The sequence below is a fragment of the Eutrigla gurnardus genome (genome assembly GCF_963514095.1).
Source record: "Eutrigla gurnardus genome assembly, chromosome: 21".
NCBI lineage: Eukaryota > Metazoa > Chordata > Actinopteri > Perciformes > Triglidae > Eutrigla > Eutrigla gurnardus.
The window spans coordinates 636,737-657,743 of NC_139932.1; the positions used below are offsets into that span (position 1 = coordinate 636,737).

Here is a 21,007-nt window from a genome sequence, read left to right on the forward strand (position 1 = left end):
TTAAAAAAAAAAACTATTCCTGTTTAATAAAAGACCAGTGTAGGCCCTATATGGGAACTGTAAAGTAAATGTATAATAGGTATATTATTGTGGTGCCATAGGGCGCTGTGAAAATGTTTGCATGCTCCTAAATGAAAAAGTTAGTCTGGAGCCCTGATGGACCCTGATGGACATTGAATGTGTCATCTTAATCATTATCACAAAAGTTGCCCCCCTCTGAGATTTTTTTCAGGAGCCACCACTGGATGATTTCTTAGTCCATTACATTACTTATGTTTAGGGAGGCAGGATCTCGTGTGTCTTCAGCAAGTTGCAAGTAGGGGGGTTTACCTCGGTTTGGACCATGTGTTGGCGGTGCAGGCGGAGGTCAAACACGCAGCCATACAGGTCAATGGTTCCTTTACACTCCAAATGCTGCAGAACCCGATCCAAGGCAATGAACGTCCCTGTACGGCCAACACCAGCACTAACACACACACACACACACACACACACACACACACACACACACACACACACAGTCAACTGTAAAGCAGCTATTATTTATAATTTATTCATTATTAATCCCAGCTTGTCCTGTCCTACCTGCAGTGCACAATGGTGGCTCCAGTGTTGGGTGATCGATCCATGTAGTCCCGGATTGTCCTGACAAACTGGATCAGTGACTGGGTGCTCTCTGGGACTCCATGATCGGGCCACACAGTGTAGTGGAAGTGACGCAGCATGCGAGGGTAAATGCTACTGCTCTCCTGTCAAGATTGATTGATTATAATATATTGATAAAAACTATAGGTAAATGATCAGTTAAAAAAGCGACAGTATGGTGAGGTAGAGTTCAAGGTAAAAATCAGGTACCGAGGCGATCTTGAACTCTCTGATGGTCCACTCCGGAAGGACTGACTCAGACAGCATCTGAATAACCAGGTCACCATAATACAGAGGCTCTCTGTCTGCAGGCCAGTACTGATCACACTTCACCTATAACACAAACACACCATTCATATGTCATTGTCATAGTTTAGCATGTCGACCAAAGTAAAAGAAAGATGTGGTATAGTATGTCAAGCTGAAAAGGTATGTATGTTGGAAAAAAACATGTAAAAGTCATAATAAAGCATGTTCAACAAAGGTTATAAAAAGGACAAAGTATAGTATGTCCAAAAAAGTTATGAAACATACATAGAAAGTAACAAAAAGCCTCAAAAAGTGTAGTATGTTGTAAACAGGAAAAGCGTTGGGAAACTTGGAAAACTGGGGGTTTTTATTCAGCTTTATTGTAGATATTAAATTTTGTTTTTTGCCTTCATTATCTTCTCATCTTGTCTGGGAAAAAGACAAGATGAGAAGGAGAGCTGGATAGCCGTTACACCAGGAGAGCTGGACTGGACCGTAGAGGGGCATCAACCCGGCAGCAGGACCGGTATCTGCTCCTTTGTGGAGGAGGACCAGGAGGACTGCCGGACTCCCACAACATGACTTCCAGCAGACTCCTGGTGTTCATGTTTCTGGTTTAAATTGTTTTACTTCATTTTCGTTGTGATTGTTGATGATTTTGGTTTCCATTGATTGTTACATAATTTTTTTATGGTTTTTTTTATTTATTTATTTTTTAATTTAATTTCTCAACAAATGAACATCAGTACAGATTTTCAACTTGAATAATTTATTCATCAAGATTCAATTAAATAAAAAAAATGTATTCATTTTGTCATATCACAACAGAAGTTATCTCAGGACACTTTCCACACAGAGCAGGAGTAGAACACACTCAGAATTTTCAGAGTAAATTCATTTCTGACTTAAGTGCTTTTTTGAGCAGCGTATCAACAGGATTTGTTTTTAAAATAGCAAATCAACAGTATTCATCCTCAGGGCACCATGAATATCTCTAGCAAATATTTAAGAATTATGATAAACTTCCAATGACTCACCCGTCCCTTCTCCACACACTGCGTCACCATGACAACATTGTAGACGTTGTGCTCCCACACCATCCTCCAGAAATCGTCCTTAGTTCCAGGTAGTGGGCCCTGAGTGGCGATATACTCCCTACGGTAGTTATTACCCTGCACGCACATACAGGAGAAAATAAACTATAAATCAAGCACATTCAGAAAGTATTCAGACCCCTTCACTTTTCTCACATTTTGTTGTTATGTCCATTCAATTGATTAGATATGTTTTGGAAAAGCACACACCTGTCTATAGAAGTCACTGATATCAAGACAAGAAAGCTCCTCAGAAAGCAAGAACAAGAAAGCAACCATCATGGAAGGACAAGAATCATACCCATGTCTAGAGAAGACTGGTCTAAAGGACCAGCCTGAGCACTAGATCAATGGAGTCTACCAGACCAGACAGGACTCCAGGTACAGGCCGACGTCTACTAGACCAGACAGGCCTTTACCCGGGTACTGGGTCTACCACACCTGACATGAGACCAGGGGTCCGTTTCACAAAGCAGGTTTAGTGAAAACCTTGAGTTAGTTAACCCTGAGATGAGGGAAACTCTGGTTTTTCGGTTTCACAAAGCCAGTTCAGCATAAATCTGAGTCAGTTCTGAACCTAACCTGCTCGCTAGCCGGTTTGCTTCAACAAACCGTGAGTTTCTCCCTACATGTCTCCACCTTTTTCCGGAATCTGAACCAACTCTGAAAAAATGTGCCGTCCTTTCATCGTCAACCTAATTGATATGGAAATAAAAGTGATTCTAGCAGCTTTGCATCGGGAGAGAATTTTGATTGCCTTTCCTTCCAATCACATTAGATATTATCTAAACAATATTCTCCGACATTTTCAACATTTCATATCGTGGACATAATCCGCAACCAGTTTCTTTGCGGAGCTAGCGTTTTTGCGAACGGGAGATTTATGAAATGTTTAAGTACATTTCTGTGTTGACATACCTGCTTATATTTACTGTTTAATATGTGAAATATGATTAAAATCATATGCCTTAGTCAACGTATTTGCGCAATATTCTTCTGCTTTCAACTGACGCCACTTTCTTTCTGGGCATGGGGGGATTGCACCCAATGAAAATGATAATTCATTCAATGAACTGCTTTGTGAACTACGGGAGTTGAACCCTGATCCCCTGCACCGTGGGCGGCGTTGCTAACCATTACACCACAGTGTCGCTCTGCAAGGCTGAAAATAAAGACTTATTACCTTTAGATCAATAGACTGTTTCATTCAGTTATACACATTAGATCGGGCCGTAATTGTCTGCCACGCCAACTATCGCTACTTTGCTGCAGTTATGTTGCTCCACTTTCTAAGGATGAGCTCGTTTTCTAAATAAACACTCAGTAATATCTAATGACGCTCTCCCCGTTGCCATGGTGAATCGTAGTATCGGAGCTCCATTGATGATGGCTTTGTAGAGTCGGCAGGCACGCGCGTAACTCAGAGTTTACATACTCAGAGTTGACTGAACTAATTCAAAACCGCTGTTCTGAAACCGAAAACTCAGAGTTGCCCATCTCAGAGTTGGTCAACTCAGAGTTCAGGGTTAGGTTCAGAGTTTGTTGAACCTGCTTTGTGAAACGGGCCCCAGGTGCAGGATGTGCAAAGAGACCCCTGAGACAGTCTAGCACAGCAGGGTGTAAGATGCAGGCAGGTACGATGTAGGTGGAGTGCCATAACCAAGTGGCTGCATAGTGTACAGGAGCATCTGTGCTGAGTATTATGGACATGAAGTCCTAAGGTCAAAATGGAAGACACCTCCAAAGGTGGTTGAGAATGACCAAGCTAAGATCTTGTGGGACTTCCAGATCTAGACTGATAAACTGGTGATGGCTAACCAACGGAGGTTGTGGTGGTGGACCAACAACAGAGGACAACAGTAGTGATAGATGTAGCAATCCAAGAGACAGCAACATCAGAAGAAGGAACATGAGAAGCTGGAAACATACCAAGAGCTGAAAGAGGAGCTAGAAAAGATGTGGAGAGTAAAGGCAACTGTGGTAATTGGAGCACTCAGGGCTTTAACCCCAAACTGGGACAGTGGTTCCAGCAGAGTCCAGGATTAACATCCCAGATCTCTGGAAACACAAGACCGCCCAAGGTGTGAGTGGAGAATTTTTATAAAATCTGTGTGTGTGTGTGTGTTTGTGTGTACACACAGGTACATAGCTGGCGTTGATATACTCTGAGCAGGGGTCATCCTCCAGGTACGCCAGCTTCACTCTGGTAGAGTCATCTACAGACAAGACACATTAACCATCATAACATACACATTTTGCTAGTTTTGGAGTCTGTGTATATTGAATTTGGGTTTTAATACTTTTATTTAACATGTGTCTTTCGCTGCTAAATGTTCCATCAGCTCAACTAAAACTAGGAGCAGAAAGAGGCTAAAAAGCTCCACAGAGCTGCAATGATGGGGAACATTCTTTGCTAATATCATCATAAAAAATATATAATAAAGATGTATTTCTGCCAATTAAATGTTTTCATTTTTATCAGTGTAAAAGTAAAAACAACAAGGTTTTTTACAAAGTGTCAAAGTGTTATACAACAGCAACTGACTATTATTTTCATTATTGAAATAATTGGTGTCTATCACGAATGATGCAAAAATAAACACAAATGATCCTGCAGGCAAACTCGTGTAAGTAACACTTGTTTGGTGTGAACGCTCCTTAACACATCTACCACAGCAGAAATCAATACTCAAATCGCAAATCAATCTATTTCTGTTGGTGTAGTACACATGACTGACGGTTAATTACTTTAATTAAACTGTGATACTGATGGATACAGAAATCTAAACACAGACACAGACACACACACACACACACACACACATCATGAAAGTATTACTAAACTAATATTGCAAAATAATGCAGGAAATAAAATGGAGTAATGCGATTGATCCATGTTTATTTGTGTAGAGTTATTCATTATTTTATGCCCTCAACGTTCAACACTGGTACATCACTGTCGCTATGGGAACAGGTGCCGTCTTGTTAATTAAAGCCTTGCACCATTTTAATGGTTTTCACATTGATTGATTGTTTTTTTTTCACAAACGTGATTCTGTTTCTGCAGCAGAGAAATGAAAGCTACATAGCAGTACTAACATGGCAGGATGTTGTTGTAGCGGTTTTTCCCCCGGTTCTCTGGCAGTCGGGCAACGTCCATCGTCTGGTTGCGTCCCACATCCTTCAGATCCTGAACAAACAACGTCAGTCTACAGTTAGAAAGAAACCCATTCATGTTTCACCTTGTTTTCATTTAACAGTGAAAGCCAAACTTCTCAAGCAGCAGCAGTGGAATGTCACTTGGGACATTCATTTAAGGTAGGCCTACTTTATTTCCGTAGTTTTATGTTCTGCTACCCGCTACTAAAAATTGTACTTTTTACTCCACTACATTTATCTGAAAGCTTTATTTACTTCTCTGATGACAGTTAGGGTTAGGGTTTTCATTCCATTCCCAGTGTTGGGAAGGTTATGTAATAGGTTAAAGATTACTAGTTACCATGTTAAAATGTCATGAATAATGTAATTTTGATTACGTCATCAAGGCAGAGGATGTTCATATAGAACACGATGCATTGCTGCAAATTAAATTAATTAAAGTTAGTACTTTTATTACTGCAGTAAAGAGTCTGAACACTTCTTCCACCAGCAGCAGCACAAGAACTTGCATGAATCAAATACAGTATGAAACAATTTGCTGTAACTGTGAAGGCTGATCACATAACAATGTTTACCTCAAACTCCTCAGACAGCAGGTAGTTGGAGTCGGCCAGCAGTTTGCTGAGATGGGACTCAAAGTGACCGGCTTTGATCGGGCTGGACAAAGATACACACCCAGTAGGAAAAAAAGACATTTCAAGCTATTTATTAACAGCATTATGAATATTTCAGCCTATAAAGAGATTCTCACCTGGTGACCCGATGATTGCTGCAAACAGATGGAAGACAAGCAGTTAATTAAATGTAACCCTTTAGATGCCAGTTTTGATCATATACTACTAACCCCTTTTTGAAAAATACACTATAATTCATTATTCTAAAAACAAATTTGACTTTGATTATTATTAGTATCACCGTCCCATCTGAATAATAAGTGAGAAGATTGATTTTGGTGCATTATTACTTTTTTGTATAATGTCAGATCCATTGTTTTTTTTTTTCATTTTATTCACAAAGGGATTCTTGTACATTTTTATGGCTAGGGAACAGTCGCAGCCAAAGTTATCACAATAAATGCACCCCCAACTACACAAGGGCTAAACATTAATTTGTTTTACTTGAGGTTCAATATTTGAGTTTCAAAAATATATCTGCATACTGTATATTTCATGAACACAATGGTGCAATCTCCAATTGTTTTTACTTCAAACATGTATAATTGTTTTGACTGCTAATTAATATTTTCAAAGTAGAATACATTTCATGAATCTGCAGTCTTGTTGCTTTTTTCTTGTCTGTTCATTTTAAATAGGGCCCGAGCGCCGACAACGTCGGGCTGCAAAGCCCTATTGTTATTCGAATGTTTCTTATTATTCTTTTACGAGTTTGACGTGCCTTTTGGGGTCCTCAGCATTAAAAAAAACTAACCAAATTTGGTGTGCCCATGCGGGCTGGTGAAAAATTTGAGAATTTGGCAGTTTCGTAGTCGGCCACGAAAAAGTTGCTCGCTAGCGCCACCTAGCGTGGAGATTCGCCAGCCCCGCCACATCGCAACTCTGATCGACATGAAATTTCTTGTGCAGACAAGTGTAAAAAAAAATCCTCTTGGAGCACCAAAGTCCGCCTTGTAAATTTTCCGGCATCTTGGATTTTATGAAAAATCAGATGTTCCTTATTCCTCGACACCGTTGATCCGATTTGGACGAAATTGGGTGTGCATACTCGTTAGACCTAGCTGGGGTGATGGTTTGAAAATATGCTTTTAATCGGAAGATATCGGCCAATGAACATAAGAGGGTTGTGCCACCAAAACGCAATTAGCATAACTCCAGAACCTTTGAGCCAATAACAACGAAACTCGATACCTATGTTGACATAGCTTCAAAGAACATACATGTCAATTTTCATCAAAATCTAACAATCTGGGGCACTTACAAAAATTTCCCAAAATTGCCATTTTTGCCCGTTTTTGGCCATTCACAGGGGTTGTACTTGATCTATGACCGACTATACCGTTGATCTGATTGATACCAAAAATGGATATATGGTTGGAAAGGCCTTTAGGACACAAAGTTATCAAAAGATGTCCAGAATATTTAGGGGCGTGGCCATGGCGATGCCATGGCGACGCCATGACTCCGCTACTATTTTCAACCTTCGCCAAAGGCATTAAAGCTGTTTTAACTTCAGCATTTCTTCTCCAATCTGCTCCAAAAAATCCATACTTGATAAGAGTCTTGTCCTGAACACATCTGCACTGCAATTTTGGGCGTACACACACAAAATATTTTTTTCTAGATAGATTTTTTTTAACCACCTGCGAATCAGCTTTGTGACTGTCAATAGTGGGGGAGGGGAGAGAGGAACACTAAGGGGACTCAGACAGATGTCAGGAAGGTATGGAGAAGATGTGACCTCTGTCACTGTTTAACACCAGATCAACAGTCAGGATATTTTCCACACCTGCTAATGACTTTATACATTGTCTGATCTGCTCCAAACTTCACATGCACCTCAAACAACTGTCAGTTGAACCTTAGACATAAACATCAAAACTATTATAACTTCAGTATTTCTTCTCTGTTCTGCTCCAAAGTTTCCATACTTGATTAGAGTCCCACCCTGAACATGTCTGCACTGTAATATTGACTCACAGTCAGACTGCCACCTACTGGCAACAGGAAATGTCACTGATTTTGTGACTTTTTCCAAGTAAAAGCCACACCTGATTATTTGTGGACTAATTCCTCTCATTTCAGCCTGCAAGGAGGACACAGGGGGAGGAGGAGGGGTCACTCTAGAGGAAGGAGGACAGATGGCAGGAAGTCATGGACATGTGTGTGAGCTCTATGACTCAAAAAACTCAAAACTTTGGATCACACCAGATCAACAGTCATGAAACCTTCCACACCTGCACTTAGCACGCAGCTTAGACAGCAGTCAGGGAGATAGATGGCTTTGAATGTCGATTGCTTGTGTCTAAACTTGCGCCACAAGAGGCGGCCGCAGCACAGGTAGCATCCATGACACTGCCCTGTGACCGCAGGCCTCCACGACCGCATATGAGCGAGGGCCCGTCACGATACTGCTCGTTTTTAATTATAATGCTTATTTTCAAACATGTAGCAGTTACTTATAAGACAGTGCAGTTGTGTTTTAATAACAGGACGAAGATTTCACACTGTTACACGTTGGACGTCGGAGGTTCTGGATAATGAACTCACGTACACAAGATACATATAATATAATAATGATTTACTCTGACTCACCTCCTGACACCAACATATAATCCTGAAGCTGGAACTTCTTTCCACATACTCATCCTCACCACTGGGTTCTCCTGGACAGCCCTGCACGTGCGCGCGCACACACAGACACACACACACTTTATTTCCTTGATATATTTTTGTTTACGAACAGTTAATAGCTCTATCTAGTTTAACCTATTTTAATTTGACCTAAAGCTCATTTAAATGTAGATAATTTGTACAGAAATGTGTTTTATGTAATGTATAATGTATTTCATTATTATTTACTTATATTTTAATCTATACTATGTATAAAGAATCTGTTAAACAGCACTCATTAACTTATGATCTCAATTCATTGAGTTTTGTATAAGCCAATCAGCTAAATCCCCATGCCAAATTCTGAAGTAGTTAATTAAATTTGCATTTATAGGAGGCAGTTTTAAGAAGCTATGGTTGAAATAAATGTTCTTAAATGAGCTTATATAGCTTTTAAATTTGACCAGCTTAATTACAGTCTGGAGTCAGACTATGTTGGGCTTAAACTGGAAGTAGAGCAGTTGTGTGGTGGTAGCTGATGAGGTGGTTGTACTGCTAGGTAGATGGGAGGATACAGAGGAGGAAGTGGGTATACTCTCCTATATATTCCAATGGCTTTCTGGCTGACAGGTGGGTATACTGTAAACCGTCAGAAAAAGAGGTGGGTATACCCCGTATACATGTGTATACCCTCCACTACACCACTGAGGTAAACTAGTCTGACTTCTCAATGTTTTATTTAATCAGAACACAAAGAGAAATATAAAAAAACTACAGTTTGTGATTTTTGAAGGAATTTAAAAAGGGCAAATATTTATCTTTATTTTTTTCCGCCAGGAAATAGTTATAAATGGTTAATGGCCTCATTTATATAGCGCTTTTCTCCAAAGCGCTTTACAGGAATGACTGACATTCTTTTTACGTTATTTTTCACTATTTTTTTAACTTTCCAACGCCAAATGATTAATCAGTTAATTATGAATAATAACAAGTCAGTTCATAAAATAATCATCATAGTTGCAGCTCTATTCTACAAAAACTAATTTCTAAAAACAATTCCTACAATAAGACCTGGTTTCAGGATAAGCTCAGAATTATGGGTTAGTGTTATCAGTGACAAGGGTGAAATGTTATGTGTGTTTTTGTGCACTCACACTTTACGCAGCCGCTGTCTGTAGAGGAGCAGAGAGATGACAGCCACCATTATACCGATCAGGAACATCCCAGCACTCAAACCCTCTACGACGCCACCTAAAGGCTCTGACACACAACAACACACACAGAGGGACAGTCATATAGATGTATCGGGTGTGTGTGTGTGTGTGTGTGTGTATGTATGTGTGAGAGACTCACCTGAGTGTGTCCTTAGAGGGGAGGACAGGTAAGTATCTGTGAAGAGCGGCTGAGGAAATTCGCGGTGATTTTCATCAAACAGTCTGGTGAAAGCTCGCACACTCAGCCTAAACACACACACACACACACACACACACACACACACACACACACACTCCAGTAGTTACACATTACCAAGTGTGTGTGTGTGTGTGTGTGTGTGTGTGTGTGTGTGTGTGTGTGTGTGTCGTACCTGTAGGCGGTTTTAGCTTTCAGCGGCCCATCACAGAAGCCGCCATAGCTGTCGCTCAGGTAGAGGTCGTCGTCTTGGTAACTGTCACAGCCCCCACCAAGCCGATCCCCTCCTGCCCCCAGATTCACTTCCACAACCTGATCAATTATTGATTGATTTGATAGACAATAAAACATTTATTTGTTTTGCCTCTGATATTACACTTTACAATTTGAGTTTGCATTCAGGGATAAAACAAATATAGCAAACAAACAATATTAAGTATAATAATATATTTAATCTCGCTTCTCAGGTCTAATTTTGGAATAATTGATATGTGTTACATGTTTGTTGTTCTTGATGTTTTTGTGCTCTTGTGTAATTGTTTCTATTCCATTTACAACTCACAACTTAAGTATGTTTCTACGACACCTGTAAAGCGAACACGTTGTCTGTGTGAGTACAAAGCATTCAATGAAAATTTTAATCTGAAAGACAAAGTACTACAGATGAAAAATACATTAAAATAATGAAATTGATATTTAAGTTTCCAGTAATAACCTGCTACAAGTATTTGTTATTATTACAAATTTCTAATGAATATATCTCTTGTTGGAAATCAAAAAAAAATAAACATTGTAATTGAAGTTCCCATGATGCTGTTTTTACAACTTTGAATTTTTCAAAGGGTCTTTGATGCTAAAAATGAATTCTGAACAAAACCCTCCATTTAGTGTTTCTAATATATTTTCCCTTTATGACTTATTTGTTGCAGTGCTCTCTGTGATCACCTGTCCGGCGGCAGCAGCATCCTGAGGGCAGCGGCTGGAGAAGTAGGCCGTCTGATACGCTCTGACGGAGGAGTTGCTGATGTAGTCGCGGTAGGAGGGCAGAGGGTGGCGCTGCTCCGGCTGCAGGATCTCATTTGCTGTTGAAGAGGGGGAAACAATTAGGGTTTCATTAGAGTGGAACTTCATCCTTTACACCCTTTTTTTCCATTATTTGATAATTTTTTGATGGATACACTCGGCCCTCAACCTGTGTGAGACCAGATCAGATCTGGCTTGTCTGAAGAAAAGTATTTACCCCTTGATGCCCTGACGTGCCCAGACATGCCCTGCTGCTAATCACTAAGCTGCTGGAGACACTGCTAGCTAGTCTCGGGAAACCGAAGAAGACCCAAGGGAGTAAACCACTGGTCTGGTGAGTAGGTTTTGCAGCAGTATTTGTTTGTGCACGGTGTATTCTTGCAAGATGGCTGACGAAGTGAAGTTAGCAATGAGCATCCTCTGTGTCGCCCAACTCTGCTCACACATTTTCACAACTTATAGCTGCTAGTTATCCACACACAGCGTGCTGTGGGGGAAAGTATGCTAGGCTTTTTTTTTGTTTCTGTATGTTTCTCTTGTCATGGGCAAAGTGTATTAGAGAGATATGTGTAATTTTACTGTCAAGCTGTTTTTCCCTGTTTCGTGAGGCATAGACTTTGTTATTTCACTAAAACTATGCAATATGCATATTCATAACATTTTGGACTATTACAGTATAAATACAACAATAATAGAAGAATTTGAATTTTGATTTACTCAACCTCTCATTTAAACATATCAGTTTGTAAATTAAATATAATATGTATACTACGGTGGCCTTGAAGTGCAACCCACAAACATAAATCAGAAAACACGAACACAAATCAAAAACGACGAACGCAAATCAGAAACCACGAATGCAAATCAAAAAACACAAACGCAAATCAGAAAACACAAACGCAAATCAGAAACTTCCGTGTACGTTGTGGCCATCCGACTTTCGTTTTGAAGTCGACAATCGGAAAACGGAAATGATTCGTATCCCATTATTCGTTTTTAAAATCGGAAAACGACTCGTTAACTGATATTAGATATTTTGTTCATGAATGGGAATCGGGGATGAAATAACAGTGCCATGTTTCGTTGCAGATTTTGCCGTATGTCTTTTTTAATGACCCGTGTTATGCCGCGAAAACACTTGGGGCCCTAGTTTCGTAGACCAGGCGCAGTCAGCTTTCAGCGCACCTGCGCCGCGCCGACGGGGTGTGTCCGCCTGGACTTTGCAAGTTTCGTGCACCGCGCAGGCTCGCGCAGGCTCGCGCAGGCACACCTCCCGTCTCGCCAACCGGCGCAAGTGGGAAAGAGGGAGGAGAAGAAGGCGTGAGTGGGAGACGAGGAGGAGACGAGGCGTGGACTGGGATTAATACAGCCGATCCAGATCTTCACCAATCAAATGAGCTCCTCTCCTCTCCTTTAATGCGTTAGGGGAGGTTCAGTGCAAGTTCCGTCACTTGACAACCCGATGACAGAAGCAGCGTCGCCGCTCCCACCACGCTCATCACGCGCTGTGCGCGCGTATCATAATAATAACAATGCCCATATTATAAAAAACAGGAGAGCGAGAGGGAGATGTTTTGGTCCGAGAGGCTGAGTTTCCGTTACGCGTGCCATCCGCCTTTGATCTGACGTCAGATGTGACGGGACAATCTATATAGATATAAATTCACGTGTTGATTCAATTAGTTGCATTAAATAGTGTTTGTTGAGATTATTTATTGCATTTAAATGTGCCTTGAACTGTGGAAACCTGCCTGTGAGGTCTCGGTGACGTGTGCGCACTGCGCGCCGTCAGCCAAACTTCCACTCCGCCAGCTGTGATTCGCATTGAATGAATGGACTTTATTTACGCCTTGCGCCTTGCGCCGAAAGTAGACCAGGTAGGAGCTGGCGAGCTTTCAGCGCAGTCTCGGCGAGTCTTTTTGCCACGAAACTTCCGCTACGCCAAGCTGAATCTGTGACGCCTCCCCCTGCTGCGCCGCCACACCCATCTTGGCGCAGGCGATCCACCAAACTGCCAAACTGACGGTGCGCAAGGCTGCGCGGGTCGAAACTTGCATTGCGCCGGCTCCGCCACCCTGCGCCGCCCTGCGCTGCGCCACGAAACTAGGGCCCTTGATCTGATCCGCAGACCGATTACAATGTCTTTATCTGAATATTCAGATTTTATAACCAGGATATAGCCAGGAGGTCAAGTGGGATGTCTTGTGGCGATACAGCCGCAGCACTGAGGCACCGGCTCCGAATTGGCCCTCAAAATGCCTTGGTGGAAAAGGGGCATGAGTGACCACTTTGGTCTCCTGCAAGGCTTTACGTTACAGAAGGCAGGAGGGTAACTGTTGGGTGCGCGCTGCCACTTTCCTCAGTAGAACACCGGTAAAGCCACAGCGGACCAGCCATCTCATTTTGTCTTTTATTTTTTCTTCCAACTGGGTGAAAGTCACATAAAGCACAGCTAATCATAACTCTACACGATGTTTATTAATCGCTGTTGTTAGCAGGCTCCATGAGCTGGACACCGACTCACGGAGCGGCTCCCGGTCGGTCAGAGCGCAGCCGACCCCGGCAGTCACACCGAGGATCAACAGCTGAAGGGCGGCGGCGCTGAGGTGGAGGCTCCGATTCTCCCCGTCGGTTTTGAACCGCTTTTATGTCCGCATCATAACGCTTTTGGTGCATGTTTAAAACAGTAGGTTTACTTCAAAACGCGAGCGTCAGACGCTGTCAGACGCTGTCAGACGCAGAGTGTTTACGAACACTATTATAGTGTGCATAACACAGCGCCTTCCGGGTCATTAAAAAAGACGTACGGCAAAATCTGGAATGAAAAATGGCACTGTTATTTCATCCCCGAATCCCATTCATGAACACAATGGGCCCTAGTTTCGTGGCGCAGTATAGGGTGGCGCAGGGTGGCGGAGCCGGCGCAATGCAAGTTTCGACCAGCGCAGCCTTGCGCACGGTCAGTTTGGCAGTTTGGTGGATCGCCTGTGCGGAGATGGGTGTGGCGGCGCAGCAGGGGGAGGCGTTACAGATTCAGCTTGGAGCAGAGGAAGTTTCGTGGCAAAAAGCCTCGCCGAGACTGCGCCGAATGTCCGCCAGCTCCAACCTGGTCTACTCTTGGCACAAGGTGCGCAGTGCGCATACGTCACCAAGACCTCACAGGCAGGTTTCCACAGTGCCCTATAGCCTATAGATTGTCCCATCACATCTGACAGGCGGATGGCACGTGTAATGGAAACTCAGCCCGACTGAATTAACACAGCTGAAACTTGGACCTCTTGGACCAAAACATCAGTTTCATCCTGGGAAAAGTTTGGCAGTCTGGTGCTGCTGCTGCTGCTGCTGTCTTCTGTCCAGCGCTGCCACTAGCCATTTTGGTGCCCTGAGCAGAATTCCTTTAAGATGCCCCCCCCTACCCGAAAAACAGTGATTTAGGGGCGCGCAGGTGGCGGAGTGGTTAGAGAGCATTCCATGTATGTATACACATATGCCGCCGACCCTGGTTCGCATCCCGTCCGAAGGTCTTTTGCTACATGTCACACCTCCTTCTCTCTCTCCTGTTTTTCATATCTATCCAATGCTAATAAAAGGCGTGAAAAATTTTTTTTTTTTAAAAATACAGCACTTTTGGGGATCGTGTTCTGCTTGTGCGCGCTCGTGACTCGGCAGCCTGTTGTCCATGTCCGTGGAGAGACGCGCAACTTTGCTGGAGCTGGAACCGGAGTTGGGGCTGCAGCTGGTCTGAGCGGCGCGAGGTCCCGGTGTCCCGCCATTCTGGTGTTGGACGGGGAATCCGGTGCAGCTGTGGAGCGCAGATGATGAAGACGGTGATGATGATGATGAATGGCACCGGGTTCTCGCCACCATTATCTCTACTGCTGTGCGCCCTGACCCTGTTTTTGATAGACATGCCTAAAATGTGCCTACAATTTCTATAGTGATATAATATCGGCATTATAATTATTATGACTATGATGATTTTTCATAATATGTTTGGTGCCCCCTCAGTGATGCGCGTGGTGGGAACAGCGGCGCTGCTTCTGTCATCGGGTTGTCAAGTGACGAAACTTGCACTGCACCTCGCCTGGCGCATTAAAGGTAAGGAGAGGAGCTCGTTTGATTGGTGAAGATCTGAATCGGCTGTGTTAATCCCCACACAAGATGAAGTTGTCTTTCTTATAAATAATCGGGCAAAGCCAGTGCTGGGTGATATCTACAATGTGTTAAAACAGTCCATTAAGTTTATCCCATGTGGAACAGTATTACAGTACATATTATAATATATTACTAGTGGTGAATAGTTTATCTAAACAATGATTATGAGAAGTGTTTGTATATGTTGTTTATAGGTACTGAAGGTGTCAGCACTGAGGGAGGAGAGGTCACTGCTGTACACTGGAAGTGATTGTTATCATGGATGAGGTGATGGAGCAAAGACCCCACTACACCCCATCTCCTCAGCCATGATGCCAACCACTGCAGCAGGGTCTCTCCTCCAGAGCAGGAGGGAAATAGACCTGCAGGCCGTAAGAGAAAACATGAGTCAATAATATATCAAGATATATTCAGATATTTATTATTTAGATTTATACAGAACGTCAGATATAATCGTAAAACATTTATCAGGAAACATTTGACTGTAAAAGCTTATACTGTGTGGTATTACTTATAAACTGCACTACTGATGAACAAAAATAAAAACTTGACAATAATCATGTTCTTGCAACATAGGGATCTGGACATTTGGAGCAGACACTGCAGCTACGAGCCTCTGAGGATGTCCCAGGACTGCTGGAGTGGCTCGTTGGCTTCGTCGCAGTCACCCCCATCACCACCCTGGAACTATGGACATGGAACCCATCTGTTCTGTTAGTAAGCAGTGGACAAGGTTCTCCTTGGAACGCCTTGAAAGACGGAGGTCCTTCCTTAAATCCTGTTACCCAAAGTAGAGGCCCAGCGGGGAAACATGAGGATTGACCTGCAGTACGGCCCTCTGGCACCAACCTGTAACAGAAAACATCATATATTACATTTATTCTGAATGTTTTCCTATTCATTTGTTGATAAACGCTACTTATTTCTTCTTATCATACACGTATTGCAACCTGTATATATAACATGGATTATTTGTGTAATAAATTGTTCACTAATAGGCCACTACTTGTTTTTTTTATCCCACCGAAGTCATACATGATATAATTAAATGACTTATATCAGCCTACATGTCTGTTGATTTAGTTTATGTATGCATATGTCTGTCTATTGATGATCAAATAATAAAGGTACTTTTTTAAACCAAATAAGTGATATTACTTACTTCAGAGGGAAATCCAAATTCCATGTACATGTGAATAATGTACCGACGTCGACGGGCCGATTTCCTCCGTCGTCTCCGTGGTGAATGTGCTGGTGTTCCGTGGTCAGAGGTATAATACGATTACGATTAATGATCGATAAAAGCTGCTTAATAGTCGCGATCGATGGCGAGTGAAGCAGCTACTCAGGTAAGAGGAAGAAAGAGGAAAAGCGTGGGACATATGTAATAAACTAGAAAACATTTGACACTTGAACTTTGAAAAGCATATCCAGTATAATGTCATACCCATGTCCTGCATCAAAATATTGTTTAATAGCAGCGCGTACGTCCTCACTGTCGGCGCTCATGTTTTGAAAACATGTAAACCACGTCCTTCCAGTTCAAAGGACGGACCCGTCCAATCAGCGACGATTCCTGTCGCCCAAGAGTACCTACCTTTTCCAGTTTGGTTAATGTCATAGTGGTTTCTGATTTGCGTTTGTGTTTTTTGATTTGCGTTTGTGTTTTCTGATTTGTGTTTGTGTCTTCTGATTTGTTTTTGTGTTTTCTGATTTGTGTTTGTGTTTTCTAATTTGTGTTTGTGTTTTTTGATTTGCGTTCGTGGTTTCTGATTTGCTTTCGTGGTTTCTGATTTGCGTTCATGGTTTGCACTTCAAGGCCACCGTAGAATACAATGATATAACTTTTAGAACCTTGCTGTCTTGCGCGAAGTAGATAGTCAAGCTGGAGCCGATCCCAGCTGTCATTGGGCGAAGGCAGGGTACACCAGTCTATCAAAGGGCTGACATGTAGAGACAGACAACCATTCACGATCACATTCACACCTACGGGCAATTTAGAGTAATCAATTAACCTATCCCCATCCTGCATGTCTTTGGACTGTGGGAGGAAGCCGGAGAACCTGGAGAGAACCCACGCTTACATGGGGAGAACATGCAAATTCCACACAGAAGGAACCTGAACCTGACCCGGGAATCGAACCCTGGACCCTCTCGCTGTCAGGCGACAGTGCTACCCACCACACCACCGTGCAGCCAATCATTTAATTATTGTTTACTTTATTAATTTAGCACTAGCAATAATAAAGGATTATACAGTGTGTGTGTGTGTGTGTGTGTGTGTGTGTTTTATGAGCATCAGATTGTAGTTTAACGGCCCTATTTCATTCTGCAGGTGTGGACAATGATATGGTATGTTGTGATTCCATGTTACTTTCTTTATGAATATGGGTTGCTACCATTCAACCGGTTATATCGCAAAGTATGTTTCTGTATGATGTTTCAAATTCGTGCTCCATGTGCCCCCTTTTAACTTTTAGCACCTGCCCCTCCAAAGGTCTCTGCACGGCCCTGCATGAGAGGGAATTCAAGCAGGGATAGAAGCAGGTCCTATTGGTATTGACGTGGTGGCATTTAACACCAACTCCAAAATTTGTTTTGTGATCATTTGGGGTGATATTTTTTAAATTACAGTTCACATGTTTTCAGGTTTGTCTAAATGTACGGCATCCTTAATAAACTGAAGACCAAATGCCAATATTCTGCATACTTTATTTTGTTGTAATCAGCCACAAAACACATCAGGGAGGCATATCTACTCTTCTGGTGTTGAAAACAACTTTGAATTCTCAGAGAAGAAGACATGTCAGCTGTTCCAGGTCATCTGGCCCAGGGACAACAATAATGTACCTGTAACGAACCCGTTTACTTGGACACAAAGTTTTGAAAAGGTGTGTTTGTACCATCAGACTCGGCAACGATCACGGCGAAGGATCGCACAGCTCCGTTGGCATCACTGAACCAGGAGCAGTTGAAACGGAACAAGATGGAGGATGACGTGACTTTGGACCTCTCACCAACACGTACACTCGGGGGCGGGACCGGAGGGCCTGAAAGGAAATGGATTGGTTAATCAGACTGTCAATTAAATACATGAAACAAAACAGGAAATCCTCTTTATTTACTATCTCATCATTTTTAATTTGTAATTATTTATTTTTAATGATGACTGTTTTTAAGAGAGTATTTTATTTAAAGTGATGGTTCGGAGTAAAATGCATCCTAGGTCATTTCCACCATGACATCCAGCCAAATACCCCCTTGGAAGCATTTTTAGCGATGGTCAACATCGGTCAAGATAGGGGGCCCTAGTTTTGTAGACTAGGCGTAGTCAGCGCGCAGCGGGGTGTGTCCGCCAACGGGGTGTGTCCGCCTGGACTTTGCAAGTTTCGTGCACCGCGCAGGCACACCTCCCGTCTCGCCCACCCGCGCAAGTGGGAAAGAGGGAGGAGAAGAAGGCATGAGTGGGAGACGAGGAGGAGACGAGGCGTGGACTGGGATTAATACAGCCGATTCAGATCTTCACCAATCAAATGAGCTTCTCTCCTCACCTTTAATACGTTAGGGGAGGTTCAGTGCAAGTTCCGTCACTTGACAACCCGATGACAGAAGCAGCGCCGCCGCTCCCACCACGCGCATCACGCGCTGTGCGTGCGTAAAGTCATAATAATAACAATGCCGATATTATAAAAAACAGGAGAGAGAGAGGGAGATGTTTTGGTCTGAGAGGCTGAGTTTCCGTTACGCGTGCCATCGGCCTTTGATCTGATACACAATCGATATAGATATAAATTCACGTGTTGATTCAATTAGGCTACGTTCACACCGCAGTTACAAGTGACCTGAATCTGATTTTTTTGCTCATATGTGACCCATATCTGATTTGCTTTTGACAATGTGAACAGCAGACTGTGAATCTGACATTTTCTAATCAGATTCAGGCCACATTTAAATGTGGTACTGAATCGGATACGTATCAGATTTTTTTGAATGCGACCGCAGTCTGAACAGCCAGGTCGCATTTAATGCGACTTTGACGTCATTCTGACCCGCGCTGCACTGTTTTGTAAATTAATGACAAATAAAGTTGATTGAAAAGCGGGCGGGAGCCAAAACAAACATGGAGGACAGCAGCGAAGCAAATTTGCCGGCTGCCGCCACACACTGTTTTTAGCATGAAGCCATACAGTCCCACGTTACCGGTTGCCATTGCTATGTTCGCTTCCGTAAACACCGCTGTGGCGTGATGTCATCAATGATCAACTGCGCATGCGGGTCACTTCAGGAGCGTGAGCTGTTCACACAGCAATCCGTAGACAGGCCGCATTTAAAGAGGTAATGTGAACAGCCAAACAAAAAATCGGATTTGAGCCATAAATCGGAATTGTGCATTAAGACCTGCGGTGTGAACGTAGCCTTAGTTGCATTAAATAGTGTTTGTTGTGATTATTTATTGCATTTAAATGTGCCTGGAACTTTGGAAACCTGCCTGTGAGGTCTCGGTGACGTGTGCGCACTGCGCGCCGTCAGCCAAACTTCCACTCCGCCAGCTGTGATTCGCCTTGAATGAATGGACTTTATTTGCGCCTTGCGCCTTACGCCAAGAGTAGACTAGGTTGGAGCTGGCGGGCTTTCAGCGCAGTCTCGGCGAGGCTTTTTACCACAAAACTTCCGCTACGCCAAGCTGAATCTGTGACACCCCCTCTGCTGCGCTGCCACACCCATCTTGGCGCAGGCGATCCACCAAACTGCCAAACTGACCGTGCGCAAGGCTGCACGGGTCGAAACTTGCATTACGCCGGCTCCGCCACCCTGCGCTGCGCCACGAAACTAGGGCCCAGGGCTATCAGCCCAATGGCTTAGTACTGGTGCTAATGGTACATTTTGTATATCTCGTAAACTACCCCACTAATAATGCATGGAATGTTACCAAAGTTCTGCAGTAGTACACATAGGATCTGTACTCACAAAATGAGGCATTTGAAAGTTTGTAAGTACACCAGGAGTTTATTTAAAAGAACAGTTGCCCGATAGCTTCTATCCTCTGCTGCTAACGCTACCACTGCATCGATGCCACTTCCGTGTTTACCCAGCCGATGCCGTGATTGTATGAAAAAGTTTTGCTGAATTTTTATAAATGCTTGTATTATCAGGTCAACACAATTATATAAATGCTTGTATTATCAGATCAACAAGTGTTGACAAGTGTTGACCTGATAATACAAGCATTTATAAAAATCGCGCCAGTATTAAGCCATTCGGCTGATAGCCCTATCTTGATCAATGTTGACCATCGCTAAAAATGCTTCCGAGGGGGTATTTGGCTGGATGTCATGTACATATATTTTGATATATTGTACAAAGACTCATTGGACCTCATTGTGATTAATTATTTTATATTATTAGATGAATAATCTAAATCTAAATCATCAGCACTTTGACTGTTTTGATCTCATAATTTAATATACATTTTCATCTTGTAATAGATTATACTTATGAACCAAAATAGCTTACACTTTAATATTTTAAATTATGAGAAAACAAGACATTATTTTGACCCATGACAGTCAAAATGTATATTTACCATCATAATTATGGTTATAGTCAACTATTATGCCTATTTTTTTTTTTAATTATGAAATAATTGTGATTCCATCTCATAATTATAACTTAATTAGTAATAATGAGGTCATATGTCATTAATGTAGGACTTACAATTATTATATGTATTATTATATGTATTTATATATAACTTTTCATACCTCCACACAGAGAAACTATCTCTTATTTTGTCCTCTTTTCTTCTCTTCTCTTGCCTATTTTAGGTGAAATGTCACTAATCAAAACATCAAACATTGTTCGATGTATTTTTGTGTTTCTTTCTCTCAGTCCAGTTGTGTCAAGATGATTTATAACAGCATAGGCAGAGAGAGAGGGAGGGAAGTAGGGAGTGAATTGAGTAGAACACAGAAAGAAAAAAGCTTG

General features: G+C 42.4%; 1 protein-coding gene across 3 annotated transcripts in view; it reads right to left on the reverse strand.

Moving 5' to 3' along the window:
* The window catches only part of ptprb (protein tyrosine phosphatase receptor type b), a 138,125-nt gene that overhangs the window by 8,195 nt on the left and 108,923 nt on the right, over positions 1 to 21,007 (reverse strand). Inside the window, exons 25-38 of one of the 3 annotated variants that reach the window (XM_084038457.1) lie at positions 17,926 to 18,072; positions 10,790 to 10,926; positions 10,020 to 10,156; positions 9,788 to 9,894; positions 9,589 to 9,694; positions 8,417 to 8,497; positions 5,899 to 5,916; positions 5,723 to 5,804; positions 5,088 to 5,178; positions 4,128 to 4,204; positions 1,932 to 2,066; positions 856 to 978; positions 586 to 746; positions 331 to 466 (exon numbers count right to left, since the gene is read on the reverse strand). In XM_084038457.1, coding sequence (XP_083894583.1) covers positions 331 to 466; positions 586 to 746; positions 856 to 978; positions 1,932 to 2,066; positions 4,128 to 4,204; positions 5,088 to 5,178; positions 5,723 to 5,804; positions 5,899 to 5,916; positions 8,417 to 8,497; positions 9,589 to 9,694; positions 9,788 to 9,894; positions 10,020 to 10,156; positions 10,790 to 10,926; positions 17,926 to 18,072 — 1,538 coding nt within the window. Of the gene's footprint in view, positions 1 to 330; positions 467 to 585; positions 750 to 855; positions 979 to 1,931; positions 2,067 to 4,127; positions 4,205 to 5,087; positions 5,179 to 5,722; positions 5,805 to 5,898; positions 5,917 to 8,416; positions 8,498 to 9,588; positions 9,695 to 9,787; positions 9,895 to 10,019; positions 10,157 to 10,789; positions 10,927 to 17,925; positions 18,073 to 21,007 lie in introns of all 3 variants that reach the window. The other 2 variants (XM_084038456.1, XM_084038458.1) reach the window with 2 other exon arrangements.